Consider the following 21,043-nt stretch of genomic DNA (forward strand, 5'->3'; position numbering starts at 1 on the left):
CCATCATTATGAAGTACTTCTCCGACAAGCATAAAAGTGTATCCAGAGGAGAACAACATTATAAATCTGATCATGTTTTGACTTTTATACATTCTTATCACATGACTTGAGAAAAAGTTCTAGCCAGCATGAAGAATAAGAAGTACCGAATTTATTTGTTTAGAACCAAGCTGCTGGTTGCTGGGCTGGGCGGACGTGACATCAGAATAGTGAATCCTATTTGAAATAAACTTTTTTTTTGGCCAACGGGCACATAATTACTGGCACATCTAAAAACTATAAAACTATTTTGGACAGGTTGATGTACGAGTAACTTGCAAACTTTTCTTCAATGAAGGGTAAATCTATCGTCCGTTGACTCAAATGATTATTTATAAAATGTGCTAGGGATACAATGATTGGTTATTTGATGTTGGGAAAATACATCTGGCCACCCTGTTGCCAGATTCATTTGCTCGCACCTACAGTCTTTATTACCGGACGAATTTGGATCGTCGATGGTTCAAATGATTTGTCTCGATCTATGTTAATTTCCACAATGCGGTAGTAAAATATTTAAAATATATGAGTGCCTGTTTGAAATAGCCTTTATTTCCCCGCAAATATTTTGGCTATGTGGTCTTGTGGTATGACACTCAGGAGGTCCTGGGTTCGAGCCTCGCCCGGCGTATAGTTGAGTCCTTGGAAAAGGCTCTTTGCGCACATTTTCTCACCGAACTCAGGTGTAAAATGAGTACCTGACCGTTAACAGCGTTGTCTCTGTCCGAAAAAAAATTAATATCGCCTAACAGGTGTCATGTCCCGTCCTAAATGTTGGTTGCTGTGTTGGCCAGGGACCCCTTGTAAAGAGCTTAGAGCACGTTTAGTGGATATTGCGCTATATAAAATCTAAAAAAAAGCACAATATACAATGCAGTAGTAAGATATTTAAAATATATGAATGTCTCTTCGTAATATCTAGCCACTATTTCCCCGTAAACAATACGGATTCTCCACCAGAACCATATATATCAAGAAACTGATATCTGATTTCTATCGTTGTTATTCTCAGCAGTTTCCGTCAGACCAACAACAGAGAAAATCAAGTCAGGGCGGACACAAGTCTTTCCGTCTCCGTGTCTCGTTCAGGCGAATGCCGGAACGAGAGAATGTGACGTCATCGGACAACCATTGTGACGCCAACCACCAGATTAAAGGGATGATAACTCCGCAAAGAAAGCCTCTTGGAAACCGGAGGCACACAGTGTCTAATGCCAAGGTTGGGGGTTCCCCTTCTTTCTTCTTCTTCTTTTCTTCTTCTTCTTCTTCTTCTTCTTATTCTTCTTCTTTCTTTCTTCTTCTTCTTCTCTCTTCTTCTTCTTCTTCTTCTTCTTCTTCTTCTTTCTTCTTCTTCTTCTTCTTCTTCTTCTTCTTCTTCTTCTTCTCTCTTCTTCTTCTTCTTCTTCTCTTCTTCTTCTTCTTCTCTTCTTTTCTTCTTCTTCTTCTTTCTTTTCTTCTTCTTCTTCCTTCTTCTTCTTCTTTCTTCTTTCTTCTTCTTCTTCTTCTTCTTCTTCTTCTTCTTCTTCTTCTTCTTTCTTCTTCTTCTTCTTCTTCTTCTTCTTCTTTCTTCTTCTTCTTCTTCTTCTTCTTCTTCTTCTTCTTCTTCTTCTTCTTCTTCTTCTTCTTCTTCTTCTTCTTCTTCTTCTTCTTCTTCTTCTTCTTCTTCTTCTTCTTCTTCTTCTTTCTTCTTCTTCTTCTTCTTCTTCTTCTTCTTCTTCTTCTTCTTCTTCTTCTTCCTTCTTCTTCTTCTTCTTCTTCTTCTTCTTCTTCTTCTTCTTCTTCTTCTTCTTTCTCTTCTTCTTCTTCTTCTTCTTCTTCTTCTTCTTCTTCTTCTTCTTCTTCTTCTTCTTCTTCTTCTTCTTTCTTCTTCTTCTTCTTCTTCTTTTCTTCTTCTTCTTCTTCTTCTTCTTCTTCTTCTTCTTCTTCTTCTCTTCTCTTCTTCTTCTTCTTCTTCTCTTCTTCTCTTCTTCTTCTTCTTCTTCTTCTTCTTCTTCTTCTTCTTCTTCTTCTTTCTTCTTCTTCTTCTTCTTCTCTTCTTCTTCTCTTCTTCTTCTTCTTCTTCTTCTTCTTCTTCTTCTCTTTCTTCTTCTTTCTTCTTCTTCTTCTTCTTCTTCTTCTTCTTCTTCTTCCTCTTCTCTCTTCTTCATTCATTTTATTATTATTTTATTATTATTTATTATTATTATTATTATTATTTTATTATTATTATTATTATCTTATTATTTATTATTATTATTATTATTATTATTATTATTATTATTATTTATTATTATATTAATTATATTATTATTATTATTATTATTATTATTATTATTATATATTATTATATTATTATTATTATTATTATTATTATTATTATTGTTATTATTATTATTATTATTATTATTTTTATTATTGTTATTAATTATTATTATATCATTTATATTAATATAATATTATTATATTATTATTGTTACTATTCTTTTGTTTGTTTGTTTGTTGGTTTTGTATTGTTTATTTTTTGGTCTTTTCTTTTTTCTTTTTTTCTTTTTTGGCTTGTTTTTTCTTTGGGTTTTTTTCTTTGGGGGGAGGGGGGGGGAGGGATGTTATTTTTTATTTTGTTTATTTGGGGGGGGGGGGTTGGGAGGGGGATTTAAATGTAATTTTAATACTGTTGTCTTCGGGCACTTTTCAATTCTTTTTCATTTTTTATTTTCATTTTGATTGTTTTTTAAAACGTATCTAGAAATCTAAAGGCCCTTATCCTGAAACAATCTTCTATATATTTTATTCTCAATTTTCCCACAGATTCGAACCGTAAAGATGACGTTGGCCGTGGTTCTTACCTACCTGATTTGCTGGGCAACCGTTCTTCCTTCTCAACATGATCACCGTTTTCGGAAACGTCAACTTTGAAGGTGAGATCTGGTGATTTGTCTTCACCGACGTGCTCATACTTACAGGTCTGGTAGCTGATTTGACATTGTCCTAATGGACAAACTTTTCAACAATGAGCCAATAACAATTTGGGTTATCCGACCTGTAAATGTGTAAACGTTGATTTTATTAAAATGATATACAGTTTTGATAAATCGGTTGCTCCATACTCCTTTTCGCACCATATCGATAATGTATTATGCAATATCAATATTGGACCAAGACATTAACAATGTACTCTATTACAAATCAACTAAGTTGTATATTATGATATCATACAATGTTTGGGTTTTTTAGCGCTGTATCGATATCACATCCTTATAATGACACATGTCCGACAAAGATATTAAAAGTATTTTAATACAATATAACAGATATCGGACCTAGACAATAACTACGATGTTTATTACGATATCGATATCGGACTTCAGACATTAACAACGATATTTAATACGATATCGATCTGTTCAGCCGCCTTGTTAAATATTACTTGGCTTTGTTACAAATTGCATGAAAGACCAAGCCCCGTAGCACTGCCCCAACCGATACATAATTGAGACATTAAAGGGAGCAGGCACTGGTGTGAGATAAAGATCTGAAAAAATGTGTATGAAAGGTGCCAGACAAAGCAAGAAAGAAAAATCTAAGAATAAAACCATCCCAAAAAAAATCAGTCTTCCTCAATTGGGAATCGAAGCTCAGATCTCCTGATTACCGCCCTTGTATTTTTATGTCTTGTTTTGTATGGAACTGTTTCATGCACACTTTTTTTTTTTTTGTTTTTTTTTTTTTTTTTTTGGGGGGGGGGGAATCTTTATCTCACCGATACATAAATTGTGTTTTCTTTTGTTTTGATTTTTTGTTTTGTTTTTGTTTTTGTTTTTTGGTTGTTTTTTTTTGGGGGGGGGGGGGGGGTTCTGTTTGTTTTTTGTTTTGTTTTGTATTTGCTGCTATGTGGTCAAGTGGTATGACACTCGCTTTCGGATCGGAAGGTCCTGGGTTCGAGCCTCGCGCTCGGCGCATAGTTGAGTCCTTGGAAAAGGCTCTTTACTCACATTCTCTCACCGTACTCATGTGTAAAATGAGTACCTGGCCGTTAATAGCGTTGTCTTTGTCCGAAAAATTGTAATATCGCCTAACAGGCGTCAGGTCCCGTCCTACATGTTAAATGTTGCTGTTGACCAGGGACCCCTTGTAAAGCGCTTTGAGCACATTTAGTGGATATTGCGCTATATAAAGCTCAATTTTTTTTTTTTTTTTTTTTTTTTTTGGTTTGTTTTTGTTTTTCAAATCACTAATTCTATTTCCTGTGTGTTTCCCCAGCCTCCTACAGTGTCATCATCATGTTACTGGCTTCCCTCAACAGCTGCACCAATCCATGGATTTATCTGGCCTTCAGCGGCAGGGTGTGTCCACGCCGGAAAGAAAGAACCGTTTCCCGGAGCTGCAACACATCTACACACCTAACGTACGCCTGCGACGCGCTCGAGTCCTCGACCACAGCCTCGATGCTGCAGCCTCGTCGAGGATTGGATGAAGGTGAAGGTCAGTACGTGGTGCTCAAGGACAGAAGGTCAAGCTGGAGGCAGCTGGAGCCGATAAAATAGGGACATGAGATGCTGCTGCTGTTAACCAAGATTTCATCATTCAGCACTTGTGGGTCATACAAATGGTGTACCCTCCGGTTAGTACTCATCTCGAGAAGTCAAGGACCTGAAAGAGAATGTCTTACGCCGAGCCAATGGCATGCGAGGTCGTGTCATAAGTTAGGTGTTGGTGTGTGTAAAGTAATGAACAGAAATGAATATAATAAGAGCTTTGAAAAAGAACAAAATACCGACCTGAAATGTTTCGGGCTCAAATCCCTTCTTCAGCCAATAACAAATACAATACATTCAGACAGACGACAGAGAAGTGTTTGATACTTCAAGCTTCTATTGATTGCGGACGGACAAGATGTAGCAAATACTTTTCTCCCGTTGTGTCTCGATTTTCAATGATGCAATGATGTTTTTATCGTTTTTGTGATTGACTGAAGACGGGTTTTGAGTTCGAAACGTTCCGTGTTTGATAATATTCATGTTTGCTCATTGATTTTTTACAGTGAGCAGCTTCTAGCAGCTTTGAGTCTCTTTATAATGGTAAAATGGAAGACATTGAAACGAAAGGATTTACTGAGGAATGAAAAATGGGACGGTCACGGTACAGCCTTGCTACAATACTCGCTGGATTATAGCACGCTCTCGGTGGAGGCCAAAAAGCGTGCTAGAATCCGAGCGTGCTGAAATTTGAAGCTCATGGGAGGTAACGACTTATTATATAGATAAAATTTGGTTCCCTAGCTCCAGCGTGCTGTTTTGCAGAGTGTTCTGGAATTCGGCGCGCTTGGATCCGGCGTGTACTGGGACGTACCATTGATAACACAGGGGTCTGTAGGACGTACCGTGCTTATGTAAATCCGAGCAGCGAAATGTGACGTTGCATAGCCAGTGTTTGTTTCATTATCCAATAATTCATAGTCAAAACTGAATATGTATGTATCTATTAAGGTGTGTTTGGGTCTCTGCATTATATATCATATATATATATATATATATATATATATATATATATATATATATATATATATATATATATATATGGCTGCCTCTATTCTCACCCCCCCCCCCCCCCCCGGCCGATTGGATTACCGAAAAAAACGTCGCCGGCTTTTTGCGATTTGGATTTGATTGATCTTTGTTTTTTTTTAATTGTGCAACTTGTGACAAGAAACTTAACAAATTACTGCTTTCCAACCTTTGGATTAAACATACAACAATTGTGGACTACTTTTTATACTATTATGAAGACTAGCATCCCGGGGGTGAGAATAGTCACTTCGTATATATATATATATATATATATATATATATATATATATATATATATATATATATATATATATATATATATATATTATCGGACGTAGTATGCCGACTGACTGAAGACGTGCATAGAAGCCAAAGAAACATGTGTTTCGGCCGTATAAGTGAATGAATCCATTCATATTATATATATATATATTATATATATATATATATTTGTGTGTGTGTGTGTGAGAGAGAGAGAGAGAATATGTGTGTGTGTTTGGAATAAAATGGTCAGCAACGTTGGATGGCAAGACATAAACAATATAAATAAAATTTAACAAATAAATGCCAAATGTAACAATATTTATTTATTTATGACATGTATTGAAGATCTTTAGTTGTCAGAAAACATAAACCGTTTTATTTCATTTTTTGACGGAATGGACAAGAGACTCGTCTTGACAACCACGTCACGGATGATCAGAACAACATAATATGATATGTTCTAAAATGTTAACGTAAATAAATCAACATACAATCCGTTCTTGTTCTTTGGATAAGTGAAAACCATCTAAAACTACTATCGCATGGATGCTAATCCCAATGGTCACTCTTTGTCCATCTTTAATGAAAATGGGACCCCTAACACGACAAAATCATGATTGATCAACCCAAAGGTAATGAATTGACTACACACACACACACACACACACACACACACACACATATATATATAGTATTGGGTTTGTTTTTTTTTTGTTTTTTTTTTGTTGGGAGGGGGTGGTTAGATTAAACTAAGGGAAACAACTGTAACAATTAAACGATTTATGTGAATAAAAGGTTGCGTCCCTTGATTTTCTTTCTTTTTCTTTTAAAAAAAAAATATTTAAAGGGTTCGGTTAGAATACTTAAATATTTAAACCTTGGGAGGCCAGCCCCGAATCAGGCATTTTCGTCTTTTTTTTCATTGGACAAGATTTTTAACGCCCAAATTGCTCACGTTGGAAAATGGTGATTCCTGTTGACATCAGACATCTGTTTGATGGATTGTCTATCCATATTCCTTCATGGAATGCCTGGGTAACGGCGTCTAACGATACAGCAGCGCGGCGGAAAGGAGAAATTCTTTTTTCTTTCTTTTTTATATAGAAATATGTCTTTGTTAATTTGGATTTTTCTTTTTAATTGTTGATTTTTGTTTTGTTTTGTTTGTTGTTTTTTTTTTGTTGTTGTTGTTGTTGTTGTTTGTTTTTTTTTTGTTTTGTTTTGTTTTGTTTTTGTTTTTTTTTTGTTTGTTTTGTTTTTTTTTGTTTTTTTTTAAGTCCATGTGATATTGCGTCACCATTTGAGTGGAATACTTGCTTGTGTTTGGGTGGGTCTTTTGTTTATTTGATCTCACACCAAGTACATTGATGGTTTTGCTCTTGGAATTTACCTTTGTTTTCTTTTTGAACCAATTACTCTTCTCTTGTTTTCTCATCTGCTTTAAATCGTAACTTTTTATTCTTGTATTTATTTTTCACACTGTCCTGTTTTCTTTAATAGCGTACAAGGAAAACTGGGTGGGGTCTTTGACCTCCTTTGGTGGCGAGGAGGTCACGCTGTGACTTCTGTCCACCATATCTTTTTTTTCCGATTCGCTTTCTGTCTTTGTCTTGGAATGAGACTACTTGGTTTTGTCCTGGACCTTGCCGGAGTCCTTAGCTAAGAGGGAAACAGTAAAATATTTAGTATTAGTTTTGAGAGATGATTTTTTCCGTAGTGAATCATCTCTGTGTTATGTGTTGTTATTTATGTTTTCTGTTTGGGATATATGATTTGTAAACATTTGAGTATATTCCTCTTAGTGGGATCCTGTGATGGTGCATGAATGAGACATTTAGGTGATCTCAAACTGAATACTTTGATAGTGTGCTCTTGAATCTACATCTGTTTCCTTTTTGAACAAATTCCCCCTTGTCTTACTTTTTCCTCAAGTCCTTATAATTGAAATTTAGAATCTTTTCACCATCCCATTTTCTTCGTTTTTACTGATGCCGAAATGACCTGAATGTGTCGCAAGCGCCTTAAATCCCTTAAAAACAAAACAACAAAGAAAAGGAAAACACTATCTAAATTATGTTTGTGGCTGAATGAAATGACAATAATTCTATAATGATGTAGGATTTTGTTGAGATGACAATACGCTACTACAATAATATTACATATTGTGATTGGATTGATAATGAAATGACAAAGTGACAATTGTTGTATTTGACTGACCATGAAAAGACATTAATGATATCGTGATGTATGTGATACTGATACTGACAATATATATATATATATATATATATATATATATATATATATATATATATATATATATATATATATATATATAACTGCTTTATGCACGTTTAGTGGATATTGCGCTATATAAAAATTCCAACTTTTTTATGAGTGTCTTTATTACGATGTTTTTGTTTCCCGGGTTACATTATAACCGGTATTGATGCCAGTTTTGTTTTTGTTTTTTCATGTGAAGTTCGTTTGCTTTGTTGGTTTTTTTTTTTTTTTAAACAGCTTTTTTTATGTAGATTTTTAAAACAGTTTATTGTTTAACATGTTAACTTCCTTACTCTGGAAAAACATGTAATAAAGAAATTTGGCCAGAAAACTCGTCCTTCATTTATCGACCGATTTAAATGATCCTCATCTTGGCAAAAATGATCAAACCCTGTTTGAAAATTTTTGACAAGATGAGGATCATTTAAATCGATGAATATTTGAAGGACGAGTTTTCTGGCCAAAATTTTTTTAATGACTTTAATAATGAATTTAATAATTTTGAGTCAGGCTGGATTTTTTATTACGTTGCAGAAGATTTTCCTCGAGAAAGTGGCTGAAATTATCAACAACGGTGGCAACATGAAATTAATGTCTGTCTTCATTTTTCACCAAAATATAATTTTTAGCATCATTTAAAAAGCCTGTGATATGCGATAAAACCAACGTGTACATATTAGCAGGTCTGATAACCGAAGACAATTAATTATGGGCTTGATTTAGCATTGTTGTAATGGACCATATTTTGTGTTGATTTGAGAGTGTTTTTATTACAATCTGAGCCCAAAATAATTTGGGTTATCAGACCTGTAAATAAGTATACGTAGGATAAAACAGATAAAATATTCGTGTCTTTTATTACGGGTTTTTATTTTACTTGTTATAATAGAACCTGGTGTTGACGCTCCTTAGGACTCGCATCAATACAGGTTTTAATTTATTTTATTTTTTAAGTAGTCCTTCAGAGCCGCCAGGCCCATGGAGCGGGAGTTTATCCCGGTTTCTATAGCGTGAAACAGACAATAGGAATTGCTTGCTACCCTTTGGATAGGACGTCAGTTTATTGTAAAGTACTTTTCCGCCAGATCTCAAAGTACCAGCTACCCATTTACTGCTGGTGGACAGGAGGGGTCAGAAAAAAAATATCGGCTGCATCCGGGATCGATCTTGGTCCCTTTGCGTGTGAAACGAGTGCTCTACCAACTGAGCTATCGGACTCCCAGTTTTAATACAACTCATGAAATAAAAATCGTATTAAAAGACATTCGTTATTTGATATATATGTGATTGACTATCAAAATGACATATAATATATGGTAATTTAAATCTTGGAGCAGAATGAAATAACAGGAAAAAAAATAATGTGTGCGATTGATAAAAATATGACATACGGTAATATGGGGTTACTTGGCATTAAAATAATATTGTATGTGAAAAATGACAATATGACATAATATGGTCATTTTAATCACAGATAGTGGAATGACATTGATATAATAATGTATGTGATTATTTACAATATGACATAATAATATTGTAATTTAAATGACTGATGATGGAATGATATCAAAATAATAACGTATGTGATTGACAACAATATGACATAAAATGGTCATTTAAATCACCAATAATGGAATATATACGATTCTTTCACTCCTGTTGTTTTTTTTAAATTCCGGACGTGTTCCCAACTGCTGCACGAGGTTTCGAGTTCGTGTCCGGAACAAAGTTCGCATTCCAAAAGACAAGAGTATAAGAAATATTTTTATTCTACTCCTCAATCGATTCTGATTTCGTCATTTCTGAATATGAGACATTTTCAGAAATATTTAAATGACACTTCTTTTTCTTTTTAAACTAATTTTATTGAAATTTAACAATCTAACGTCAAAAATTATTTTTGTAAACTTGATATCAATGAAAGTAAGTAAGTAAGTAACTAAGTAAGTAACTAAGTAAGTAAGTAAGTAAGTAACTAAGTAAGTAACTAAGTAGTAAGTCTCGCAGTCTGAATGACAATTGCTGAGAATTGTATGACTCAACCACACAGTTTTAAAATTCGATAAGTATATAATCTGCTCTCTCCATCCATGTTGTTAATTGTTTCCGTTGGTCACGGTCCTGGGCCAGAGTTTTGGGGCTGTTAAGATCTTGTTGTGACTTTAGCACGGAGGGCACTGTAGTATTTCTTAGTTCTTCAGGGATTGATTAGGCCTCATCTGAATTCAGAAATGTCCGATATGTAGAGAGATCCTGGTTCAGGGTAGTTACTATTGATGTTGGTGGTCTCCCTACATATTTGTTGCCATGAAGGAATATTCTGTCATTGCAGTTTGGGCTGGGATGTTATCGTATCGGTGTAAGATGTGATCAAATAGCCTCCATCGCTGTTCTTTTATTATTGTACTCAGGCGTTGGACCCTGGTTTTTTCAAAGAGGTCATAATTTGTAATTGAAATTGTCTCTGGCCAATAGATAATAATAATAAAGTTTATTTGTATAGCACCCAATCCCGTTGACAAAACAGCTCTAGGCGCACAAAATTGTAAAATAGCATTAAAAACATTTGTGGCACACACCCATTTATACAAGAACGCGCACACACACACCCTCACAAAGACAAACACATTCACCAAAACGTGCATATGCATACAGAGACGAAAAATATCTGTTAACATGAATTATTGAAGAACAATCAAATCAGGACATTTAACAATAAAGGCGGATAAAGGGAGATAATAATATTATGTCATGAGAATTCTGATGTAACAAATTTATATCTTATTAAAAGGATGTTTTATTTAACCTAGTGAGCTTCTCATAAGATGAGATTTTAATTTCTTTTTAAAAGATGACTGGGAATCCACAACCCCGCTCCTAACACTGAATGGTAAAGAATTCCAGACAGCGGGAGCAGCATGAATAAAACACACGATCAGCATAGGTCTTAGATCCTTTTTTAGGAACGCATAATCGTGATTGAGAGTTGGATCTTAAAGAGCGTGAGGGGGGTGTAAACATTTATGAAATCTGATATATAGGCAGAAGTTTCAATAATATGATTATATCACATTACAGCAATTTTATATGAAATCCGAAATCTAACAGGGAGCCAATGTAAAGTCCAAAACAAAGGTGTGACATGATCACTTTTTTTCCTTTTCAAAACTAATTTTGCCACTTGATTTTGAATGCGATGCAGTTTGCTGAGGACATTATTTTGAATAGAATATATAAGCATGTTACAGTAATCAAGTCTAGAAAACATCAAGGAAGAAATGAGGGTGTGAATAGATTTTTGATCTAAACAATTAGCCAATTGTGAAATTCTTCTGAGTTCGACATATAAAGTCTTACATAAATTATCGATATGGCAATGCATGGAAAGGGTAGATTCCGACTACAGGACGCAATAGCCTTCAACAGTCGTGACGTCACTTCCCTCGTAATGATGCATAATAACTTAGCAACTGGTTCTAAACTATCGGAGCAATGGCGGATGCCCTTTTGAAATATTTCTCTGACGAGTATAAAAGTGTGTCCAGAGGATAAAAACATTACAAATCTGATCATGATTTGACTTTTATACATTCTGATCACATGACACGTGAAAACGGTCTAGCCAGCATGGAGAATATAAAGTACTGATTTTCTTTGTATAGAACCAAGCTGCTCGTTGCTGGGCGACGAGACATCGTACTATTGAATCCAATTGTTTGCGGTCCTATGAATCAAGACTTTCTCCGCTCTTGTTCAGGTTCCACATACCCTTAGCCCAGAGGTGCCAACCTGAAAGTTCACCAATTCGTAGTTTCCAAGAGGAAAAAAGAAAAAGCCACTTGAAATAGCTTTAGAAATAAATAAATAATTTGCCCTGAGCATGATTTAAAAATGCTCCAAAGTCCTGAATCATATTATAGATTCTAAGGAAAGAAACTTTCATTTTCAGTAAGATTTATTGAGTCAAAGAAGGTAAATGGTGTTCTGTAGTTGGAGCCAAAAATTTGTATTTCTACGATTTTTTTCGTAGTACTAGGCATGTCTACACTTAGCCTTACTATTTTGGGGAAGATAAAATAGGATTCAGTAGTCTGATGTCACGCCACCCGGCAACGGCGGCCATCTTGGTTCTAAACAAAGAAAATCATTACTTTTTATTCTTCATGCTGGCTAGAACCTTTCATATGCCTTGTGATCAGAATGTGTAAAAGCCAAAACATGATCAAATTATGTTTTTTCTCTGGATATGCTTTTATGCTCGTCGGAGAAATATTTCATACGGCCGTCCGCCATTGTTCCGATAGTTTAGAGCCAGTGTTACTAAGTTACCATGCGTCTTTAGGAAGGAAGTGACGTTACGACTGTTGAAGAGTATTACAGTAAGATAATGTTGTATGTGATTTGTGATTGATAACAATATTATATATATCGTCATTTAAATCTTTGATCGTGATGGAATGACATCTTTTTTAATGGATGCGATTCTTCTTTTTCTTCTTCTTCTTTGTTCGGGCAGCAAATGACATCATGCTGGTGACAAGCGCTGGGCCATGTTGTATGCGCTCCGACAGAAAATAGTGATAACAAATATATGACATAATACGTTAATATAAATCCCTAATGATGGAATGACAGTCAAATGATATTGTATGTGATTAATAATTATATAAATAAATATTTTATAGTGATGAAAACAAACAAAATGTGTTCTCTTTCCTTCTCTCTCTCTCTCTGTCTCTCTCTCTCTCTCTCTCTCTTTCTTTATCTCTCTCTCTCTCTCTTTCTTTCTTTATCTCTCTCTCTCTTCCTCCCTCTCTCTCTCTCTCTCTCTCTCTCTCTTCCTCTCTCTCTCTCTCTCTCTCTCTCTCTCTTTCTTTCTTTCTTTTTTTTTTCTTTATCTCTCTTCCTCTCTCTGGGTGGGGTTCCTGACCTCCCATAGTGAGCAGGGTGGCACTTACTGTGTCTTCTATCCCGATGTATCTGTTTTCCAACTTGCTTTCTGTCTTTGTCTTGGAATGAGATTACTAAGTTTTGCCTTGGCCCTGGCTGTAGTGCTTGCCTGGGAGGCAAACAGTCAAATGCATAGTTATTATTTTGGGAGATGATATTTTTTTTCCCTTGTAAATCTGTTATGTATTGTTATATTTGTTATTTTGAATGTAGAATGTAAGCATTTGAGTGTATTCCTCTTAGTGGGTACTTGTGCTGGTGTCTGGGTGAGACTTTTAAGTGATCTCAAACTAAGTACATTGATGTTGTGGTCTTGGAATCTACATCTGTTCCCTATTTGAACCAATTCCCCTTTGTTTTACTTTTTCCTCAAGTCCTACACAAGTGGGATCCAAAAGTTTATAAATTTAGTAAACAAAAAAGTTTCGAATGTGCTCTCTGGTCTTGTTTTGTTTTTGTTTTGGTTTTGGTTTGGTTTTGGTTTTTGCGTTTGTTTTATTTAGGAGGGTTTTTTCCCTTTTGTTTTGATATTTATTTTTTTTTTGTTGTTTCGTTTTGTTTTGTGTTGTGTTGTTTTTCAATTATTCTTTTGTTTGATTGGTTTTATTTGGGCGGGGGGGGGGGGGGGGGGGTTGTATTATTTTTGGTTTTTGTTTTGTTTTGTTTGTTGTTGTTGTTTTATCCAATGCCTCGTGTTTGCCAACACGGCTTCAAGATGGCCGCTGACGTAACGTTCAGTATCATAATATTTTATTCAGGAGGCAACGCTGCACGTGACATACATATGGAATCTAGTTATTTGTGTCGCTACTACGGCCAAGTCAATCCCAAGCACAGAAAACCGTTGAGACTTCGGCGTGTTGCTCCAATCCTCCAATCCCCAGCCCAGAAAATTACACGGATTGTCACAGGTACTAGAGTACCACCATCCAGACCCAGCCAGGGACGGGCAGTTTTTAGTGACGTCATTTCCGTTATTCCTGTCCCAAGTAGAGAACGAGGTACCTTGCAAATCTCTCATACATTCTCCAATACTGTAAGAATTATAAGTCCTTGACCCGGGTTTAGATGTTCTGTATGTAAAAGAATAGTTTTGATCGCTGGGTCCGATTTCAAAGCCTTGATACACTCTGAATAGTTTAGTCTGTTTGTTGAGGATCGTGTCGTTAAATTCCAAAAGAGCGACCAGCTTGTTGCATCCGGACTGCGAGCTTAAAGCGTGCCATGTTTTCAAACCAATCCAGAAAGTTTCTAATCCCGGTGATCGAAACCCTTTTAAATAGTCATTCCACGTACGGTTAAAATTCATCAGTCCTAGATTTCTCAAAATAGTGATGGACGTGCCGCCTTTTGAACCTATATGGAATCGTATCTTATATAAATTCCCGTCTTGTAGGGGATCTACATACACGATGTACGTCTCCAATTTGTTAAACCCAGCAATGTTTGTGAAGCTGTCAGAGCTTGGGTGTGCTTTGTCGCATCTCTCTCCATAGCAACCATTGACACAATCACACGCATGCGTGACGGGATTCATTCTCCCGTGTACGCAATATCTCGAGTAATAGTCGTGGTTCATATCCGGTGTGATACACGGAGGCATAGGACTACACACCTCGTGGTGAAAACATTTCCCTGTGCTCCTGTCAACACTTGCTCCTATGCAAGTAATTTGACGTCCGCATCGAATCAAACATTTTAACAAATTATCCTGAGGAACTTCTCTGGAGCATTCAGCTTCAATCCTTTCCTGTATATTACAAATACTATCTTTACTAAATCTTGAAGAGAGCAGTGAATCTCCATGACACACGAGCTGAATTGTCATAAATAAGATTGGTCCTAGCTCCATATTCAAGAGGTTATTCTTTTTTAAATTTTTGTTTGTTTGTTTGTTCGTTTGACGAGTCTGATGTTTTCACAGAAAAAGTTGAGAAAGGAAACTTAACAAACTACGTAATAATTACTGAATCGAATGACAAAAATACATCAACAGACGGAGCTAAATTGACGTCACTCGGCTCTTTGTTATTGTTTTGGACAGCCATGTCGGTGATTACTTCTCACTAAATTATAGATAGAACGAAATTGACCTCACTCAGCTCTTTGTTTTTTTGTCGTCGATATTTTTAGTTTGTTGGTTTGTTTTGGTTTTGGGGGGGGGGTTATGTTTTTTTGTTTTTTTTTTTGTTTTTTTTTTTGTTTTTTGGTTGTTTTTTTTTTTTTTTTTTTTTTGTCATTTGTTTTTAGCCTGCCATATTTATGAGTAGTTCTCACAAATCTCTATCAGTCAGACTATAAACGTTCAAGGTTAGATATAGTCTCGTGTGTTGGTACGATATATTCGGCTGGTGGATGTTGTGAATATTTTACCTAAACGCATATCATCCATTCAGGAAGAGGGAATCTCAACGCAGACACAATAAGGGAGACTGGTGGTGGAGCACTCCCTTTTTAATTCTGTGGAGAAAAAAAACACAAGTAAAGATTAACAATAACCAATGGGATCACTTGTTTCCTTTACCAATACTACAGACAAATCACAAGGCGGTGCAGGTTTATTGACGATGGCTACGGTACGACAGTAGCCATAGTTAACTTATAGCCTGACACTGTAGGCATCGTTAACTTATAGCCTGACACTGTAGGCATCGTTAACTTATTGCCTGACACCGTAGCCATTGTTAACTTATAGCCTGACACTGTAGGCATCGTTAACTTATAACCTGACACCGTAGCCATTCTTAACTTATAGCCTGACACTGTAGCCATCGTTAACTTATAGCCTGACACCGTAGCCATTGTTAACTTATAGCCTGACACTGACCAAAAAATGCCGTCAAAATGCCGGTCTTATGCCACAAAAGAAAGCAAATCCAGAAGGACTGGCAGTTTGACGTCATTATTTGGTTTTTACACCGCCTAGTGAGTTGTCGTTAGTAAAGCTCAAGGAAACAAGTTATTTCATTGGTTGAAGTATTGAATACAACTCACGATTTGCTCAAACCTGGGACTTTAACTCACTCAATCCTATAGATTTTTGCTACTTTACTATACAAAATTGGAAAAAATGTATTAAAAAAGAGCATGTACATAGATAGTTTTATTCAACTATCATTCACATGCAAACACTAAAAACATTAGCTTTGACACTACGCCTATAATTTGTCTCAGAAAAATGTAATGTAAAAGTAGCTTTTTTTTAAAATATATAGCGCAATATCCACTAAACGTACTCAACGCGCTTTACAAGGGGTTCCTGGTCAACAGCAACAGTTAACATGTAGGACGGGACATGACGCCTGATAGGCGATATTACAATTTTTCGGACAAAGACAACGCTGTTAACGGCCAGGTACTCATTTTACACCTGAGTACGGTGAGAGAATGTGAGTAAGGAGCCTTTTCCAAGGACTCAACTATGTGCCGAGCGAGGCTCGAACCCAGGACCTTCCGATCCGAAAGCGGGTGTCATACCACTAGACCACATAGCTGCAAGTAACCCGGGTAAACTACGGATATAGTCGGTGTTAGAGTTGAGTGAGTTGAGGAAGATCTCGCGGGGGTCCCAGGTTTGAGACCGGGTTTTGTTTCTCCAAAAAATCGATCGATATTTGAAGGACGAGTTCTTACAGAGTACGGCAGTTTACTGGCATGATAAGGTAGAATGCCTATAGATAGAATGCGCTTGGCCAAGGAGTTCACAAAATTGCCATCCGGAAGTATAAGGGACCAACACACAAACTCTGTGTAACCATGAACTTTTATAATCTGGTTAATACAGTTTAGTGAGAAGTACTCATAAACGTGGATGGCAAAAACGATAACAAAGACTTGATTGACGTCATCTTCGTTCTATCTATAGAGTACGCCAGTAAACTGGCATGCTAAGGTAGAATGCCTTAAGATAGTTCGAAGATGACGTCACTCAGGTCTTTGTTATTGTTTTTTGCCATCCGCGTTTATGAGTAATGCTCACTGAACTGTATTAACCTGACCATAAACGTTCATGGATACACACAGTTTTGTGTGTTGGTCCGTTATACTTCCAGATGGCAATGTTATGAGCTTCTTAGCCAAGCGCATACTATCTATAGTAAAATAAAGGGAGTAAAAATTACTCTTATATGTGCGGCATTGTGGTCTAGTGGTATGACTCTCGCTTTCGGATCGGAAGGTCCTGGGTTCGAGCCTCGTGCTTGGCGCATAGTTGAGTCCTTGGAAAAGGCTCTTTACTCACATTCTCTCACCGTACTCCGGTGTAAAATGAGTACCTGGCCGTTAACAGCGTTGTCCTTGTCCGAAAAATTGTAATATCGCCTAACAGGCCTCATGTCACGTCCTACATGTTAAATGTTGCTTTTGACAAGGGACCCATTGTAATGCGCTTTGAGCACATTTAGTGGATATTGCTCTATATAAACGATTATTTATTTATTTATTAATTTATTTATTTATAAATAAATATATAAAAAAATAAATAAATAAAATTCCCTTTATCCATCCCATATGGGAAATTTGTCTCATGGAAGGGTCTCAAGCCATTTTCTAGGGTCCATTCCAAAGGAAGACTGGAATAACCCAGGCGTCAACCGCAGTGCAGCGCCGCAAATTGAGCTCTGTAATTTTAAGGTACGAATCAAAGACCGTACCTCTGAGCCAAGCTGCCCCCCCCCCCAAAAAAAAAGATACAACACAAAGTAAACAACGTTTCGGCCTTTGGTCTTCTTTGATATATCAAGTAAAAGTGAGTAATCAAGAAAAGGAAATATGTTCTATTTCATTTGCCTTATGGTTAACTCTCTCAATCCTAGAGATTTTTGCTACTTTTAAAAACTGGAAAAAAATGTATTAAAAATGACCATGTACATAGATATTGTTATGCAACTAGACATCTACCATTAACGTGTAAACATTAAGAACATTAGCTTTGATACTACGCCTATAATTTGTCTCAGAAAAATGTAATAAATAGGCATGGGGTAAAAGTAACCCCGGGCATACTACGGATATAGTCGGTGTTAGGGTTGAGTGAGTTAAAACATTATAGACACCTCTAGATTGAGGGAAACTAACTAGATACTTCTTTTCAAGCGTCCAAAGATAAACAGGGTGATTCTGTTTGTTTTGCTACCCAATAAAGAATTGAAATAGCCCAAAAACTAGAAATAATAGAAAAATCTTTTTTTTTTTTGGATAATTTTCCATCACTATTCAAGTTTTTCAATGGTGTACGTTTAAGGAAGATGTTAAAAGCCGTGACAATTCAGTCGTGATTTTTTTGTGTAAAGGGATAAATGTAAAAAAAATTTAATTAAAATTGAGCTTTATATAGCGCAATATCCACTAAATGTGCTCAAAGCGCTTTACAAGGGGTCGTTGGTCAACAGTAACATTTAACATGTTGGACGGGACATGACGCCTGTCAGGCGATATTACAATTTTTTCGGACAAAGACAACGTTGTTAACGGCCAGGTACTCATTTTACATCTGACTACGATGAGAGAATGTGAGTAAAGAGCCTTTTCCAAGGACTCAACTGTGCGCCGAGTGCGAGGCTTGAATCCAAGACCTTCCGATCCGAAAGCGAGTGTCATACCACTAGACCACATAGCCACACGTTTAAAAGCTACGAAACCTTCATACATAGGTACAATTTATCAAAGTTCTATTATTTTAGTAAATAGTAAATAATGAATTTATATAGCGCCTAAACATCCACGTTAATCGTGCTCTGCGGCGCTTTACATAATAAAAATAAAAATAAAAATGTTTAAAAACAACAAAATTAAAAATGACAACACTACATGATACATAATAAGCTGCATACAGAAAACAGAATCAAAGCAGCATTCCATTTTCATTTTGACACTCTAATATAAATATATATGTATTCTGTGTTTACTTGATAAAGGCCAGGGGCCTCGCGAAACGTCGTTTGTTTTATGTTGTTCGATCATGAGTCAGATTTACTCCCTTTATCTTTATCTCCATTCTATTATAAATAGCATTCATTGTTAATTTGATAAAATTGAGAATTAAATATTCAATACACAAATAAGTGTTGCAATATTCGTAGTACAATTATTTCTATCTACATTCATTTTGAACCTCCAACTGTATACACAATCTATATATCTAATACACTAATAAGTGTTGTAGTCAGTATTCTTAGTACAATTATCTCTATTTATTGCCCTTTACAGCCACTGCAACCGGAAGCCTCTGGACTTTCGTCCTCACCCTGGTGTCCAGACTCCTTACCTCTGGGCAGAATAAAACACCGTCACATTTTTCAATATACGGACATAAAAAATGCCATTTTCCTGTAAATGCAAAAAAAGAACACACCAAAGTTTGAGGGGAAAAGATAAAGAACTGAACAAGTGTGTATGAAAGGTTCCAGACAAAGCAAGAAATAAAAATACAAGAAAAAAAAAACATCCCAAAAAAATCAGTCGACCTCGACTGGGGATCGAACCTCAGACCTTCTGATTACCGGTCAGATGTGACGCTACTAATGGAAGCACGTCTGACAGGTAATCAGAAAGTCTGAAGGGTTTGTTTGTTGTTTGTTGTTTTTTTTTTCGTGTATTTTTTCTTTCTTGCTTTGTCTGGCAAATTTCATACACACTTGTTCAGTTCTTTTTCTTACACACCCGTGCCTGCTCCTTAATTTCTTAATTTGAGTGGGAAAAAGACGTTCAGAAGACAAAACCATGAATAGATATTATATCACTGTATACTATTATTATCACTGCTAAATTATCAGTATTTGAATTGAAAGAGACTCTTAACACAGGACAGGGTTTACCGCCCTCACTGCAATACTCGTAATAAACAAATTCTATGAGAAACTGAAACATACAGGAAATACATTTGCATTTCATATGCCAGGTTGTTTTTGTTTTTTAAAATTGATTCTGCCATTAAAATTAATTACAACCCATTAACATGTATGCTATGAGAATAGGCAAACTATTTCAAAACATGCCAGTCGGACCAATACATAGCCTGTGCGGTGGTCTTGTGGTATGACAGCTCGCTTTAGGATCGGAAGGTCCTGGCTTCGAGCCTCGTTCGGCGCATAGTTCAGTCCTAGGAAAAGCCTCTTACATGCTCTCACCGTACTCAGATGTAAAATGAGTACCTGGCCGTTAACAGCGTTGTCTCGGTCGGACAAAAAGTGCAATATCGCCTAGCAGGCGTCATGTCTTGTTCTACATGTCACATGTTCCTGTTGGTCAGGGACCCTTTGTAAAGCGCTTTGAGCACGTTTAGTGGATATTGCGCTATATAAAAGCTCAAGCTCAAACACACAAAATGATTTATAACCCCGCGTACGTTTATAGTCTGGTTGATAGAATTTACTGAGAACTAATCATTGAAATGGCTGTCTGTACACGACAACAAAGACTTGAGTTACGTCAATTTCGTTACTTCTATATAGTATCGAATCTATCGATTAAAATGACCCTTATCTTGGCAAAAATTCTCAAACCTGGGACTTAAGGAAGTCAAGATAAGGGTTATTTTAATCGACCGACCAGTAACACACTTTATAGTCACCTGGAACAACTACAAAAGACGTCTAACTTCTACGTCATAGCACAAGACCGAAGGGCTGGAGCTCAGGTGGTCGCTGGTTCGGATAACTAAGTAAGTTAATGGACCGATATTTGAATAGCGACTTTTCTGGTCAAAATGTTTTCATTATACATATTATTTGTGTTGTTGTTTTTTTTTACATGGTATAGTAAGATTATACAATCATAGTCACATAATATAGATAGTATGCTCTTGGCTAAGAAGCTCATAACATTGCCATCCGGAAGTATAACGGATCAACACACAAAACTGTGTGTAACCATGAACGTTTATAGTCAGGTTAATATAGTTTAGTGAGAATTACTCACAAACGTGGATGGCAAAAACAATAACAAAGACCTGAGTGACGTCA

General features: G+C 36.2%; 1 protein-coding gene across 1 annotated transcript in view; it reads left to right on the forward strand.

Moving 5' to 3' along the window:
- The window catches only part of LOC144959291 (isotocin receptor-like), a 154,974-nt gene extending 149,734 nt beyond the window's left edge, over window positions 1-5,240 (forward strand). Inside the window, 5 exon segments of the mRNA XM_078891832.1 lie at window positions 1,076-1,258; window positions 2,827-2,883; window positions 2,885-2,946; window positions 4,289-4,528; window positions 5,060-5,240. Of these exon segments, the coding sequence (XP_078747958.1) occupies window positions 1,076-1,258; window positions 2,827-2,883; window positions 2,885-2,946; window positions 4,289-4,528; window positions 5,060-5,240 (723 nt within the window).
- Window positions 5,241-21,043: the final 15,803 nt, after the last annotated feature.

The sequence above is a fragment of the Berghia stephanieae genome, chromosome 13, assembly GCF_034508935.2.
Source record: "Berghia stephanieae isolate SIO BIC M18660-M18661 chromosome 13, UCSD_Bste_1.3, whole genome shotgun sequence".
Lineage (NCBI taxonomy): Eukaryota > Metazoa > Mollusca > Gastropoda > Nudibranchia > Aeolidiidae > Berghia > Berghia stephanieae.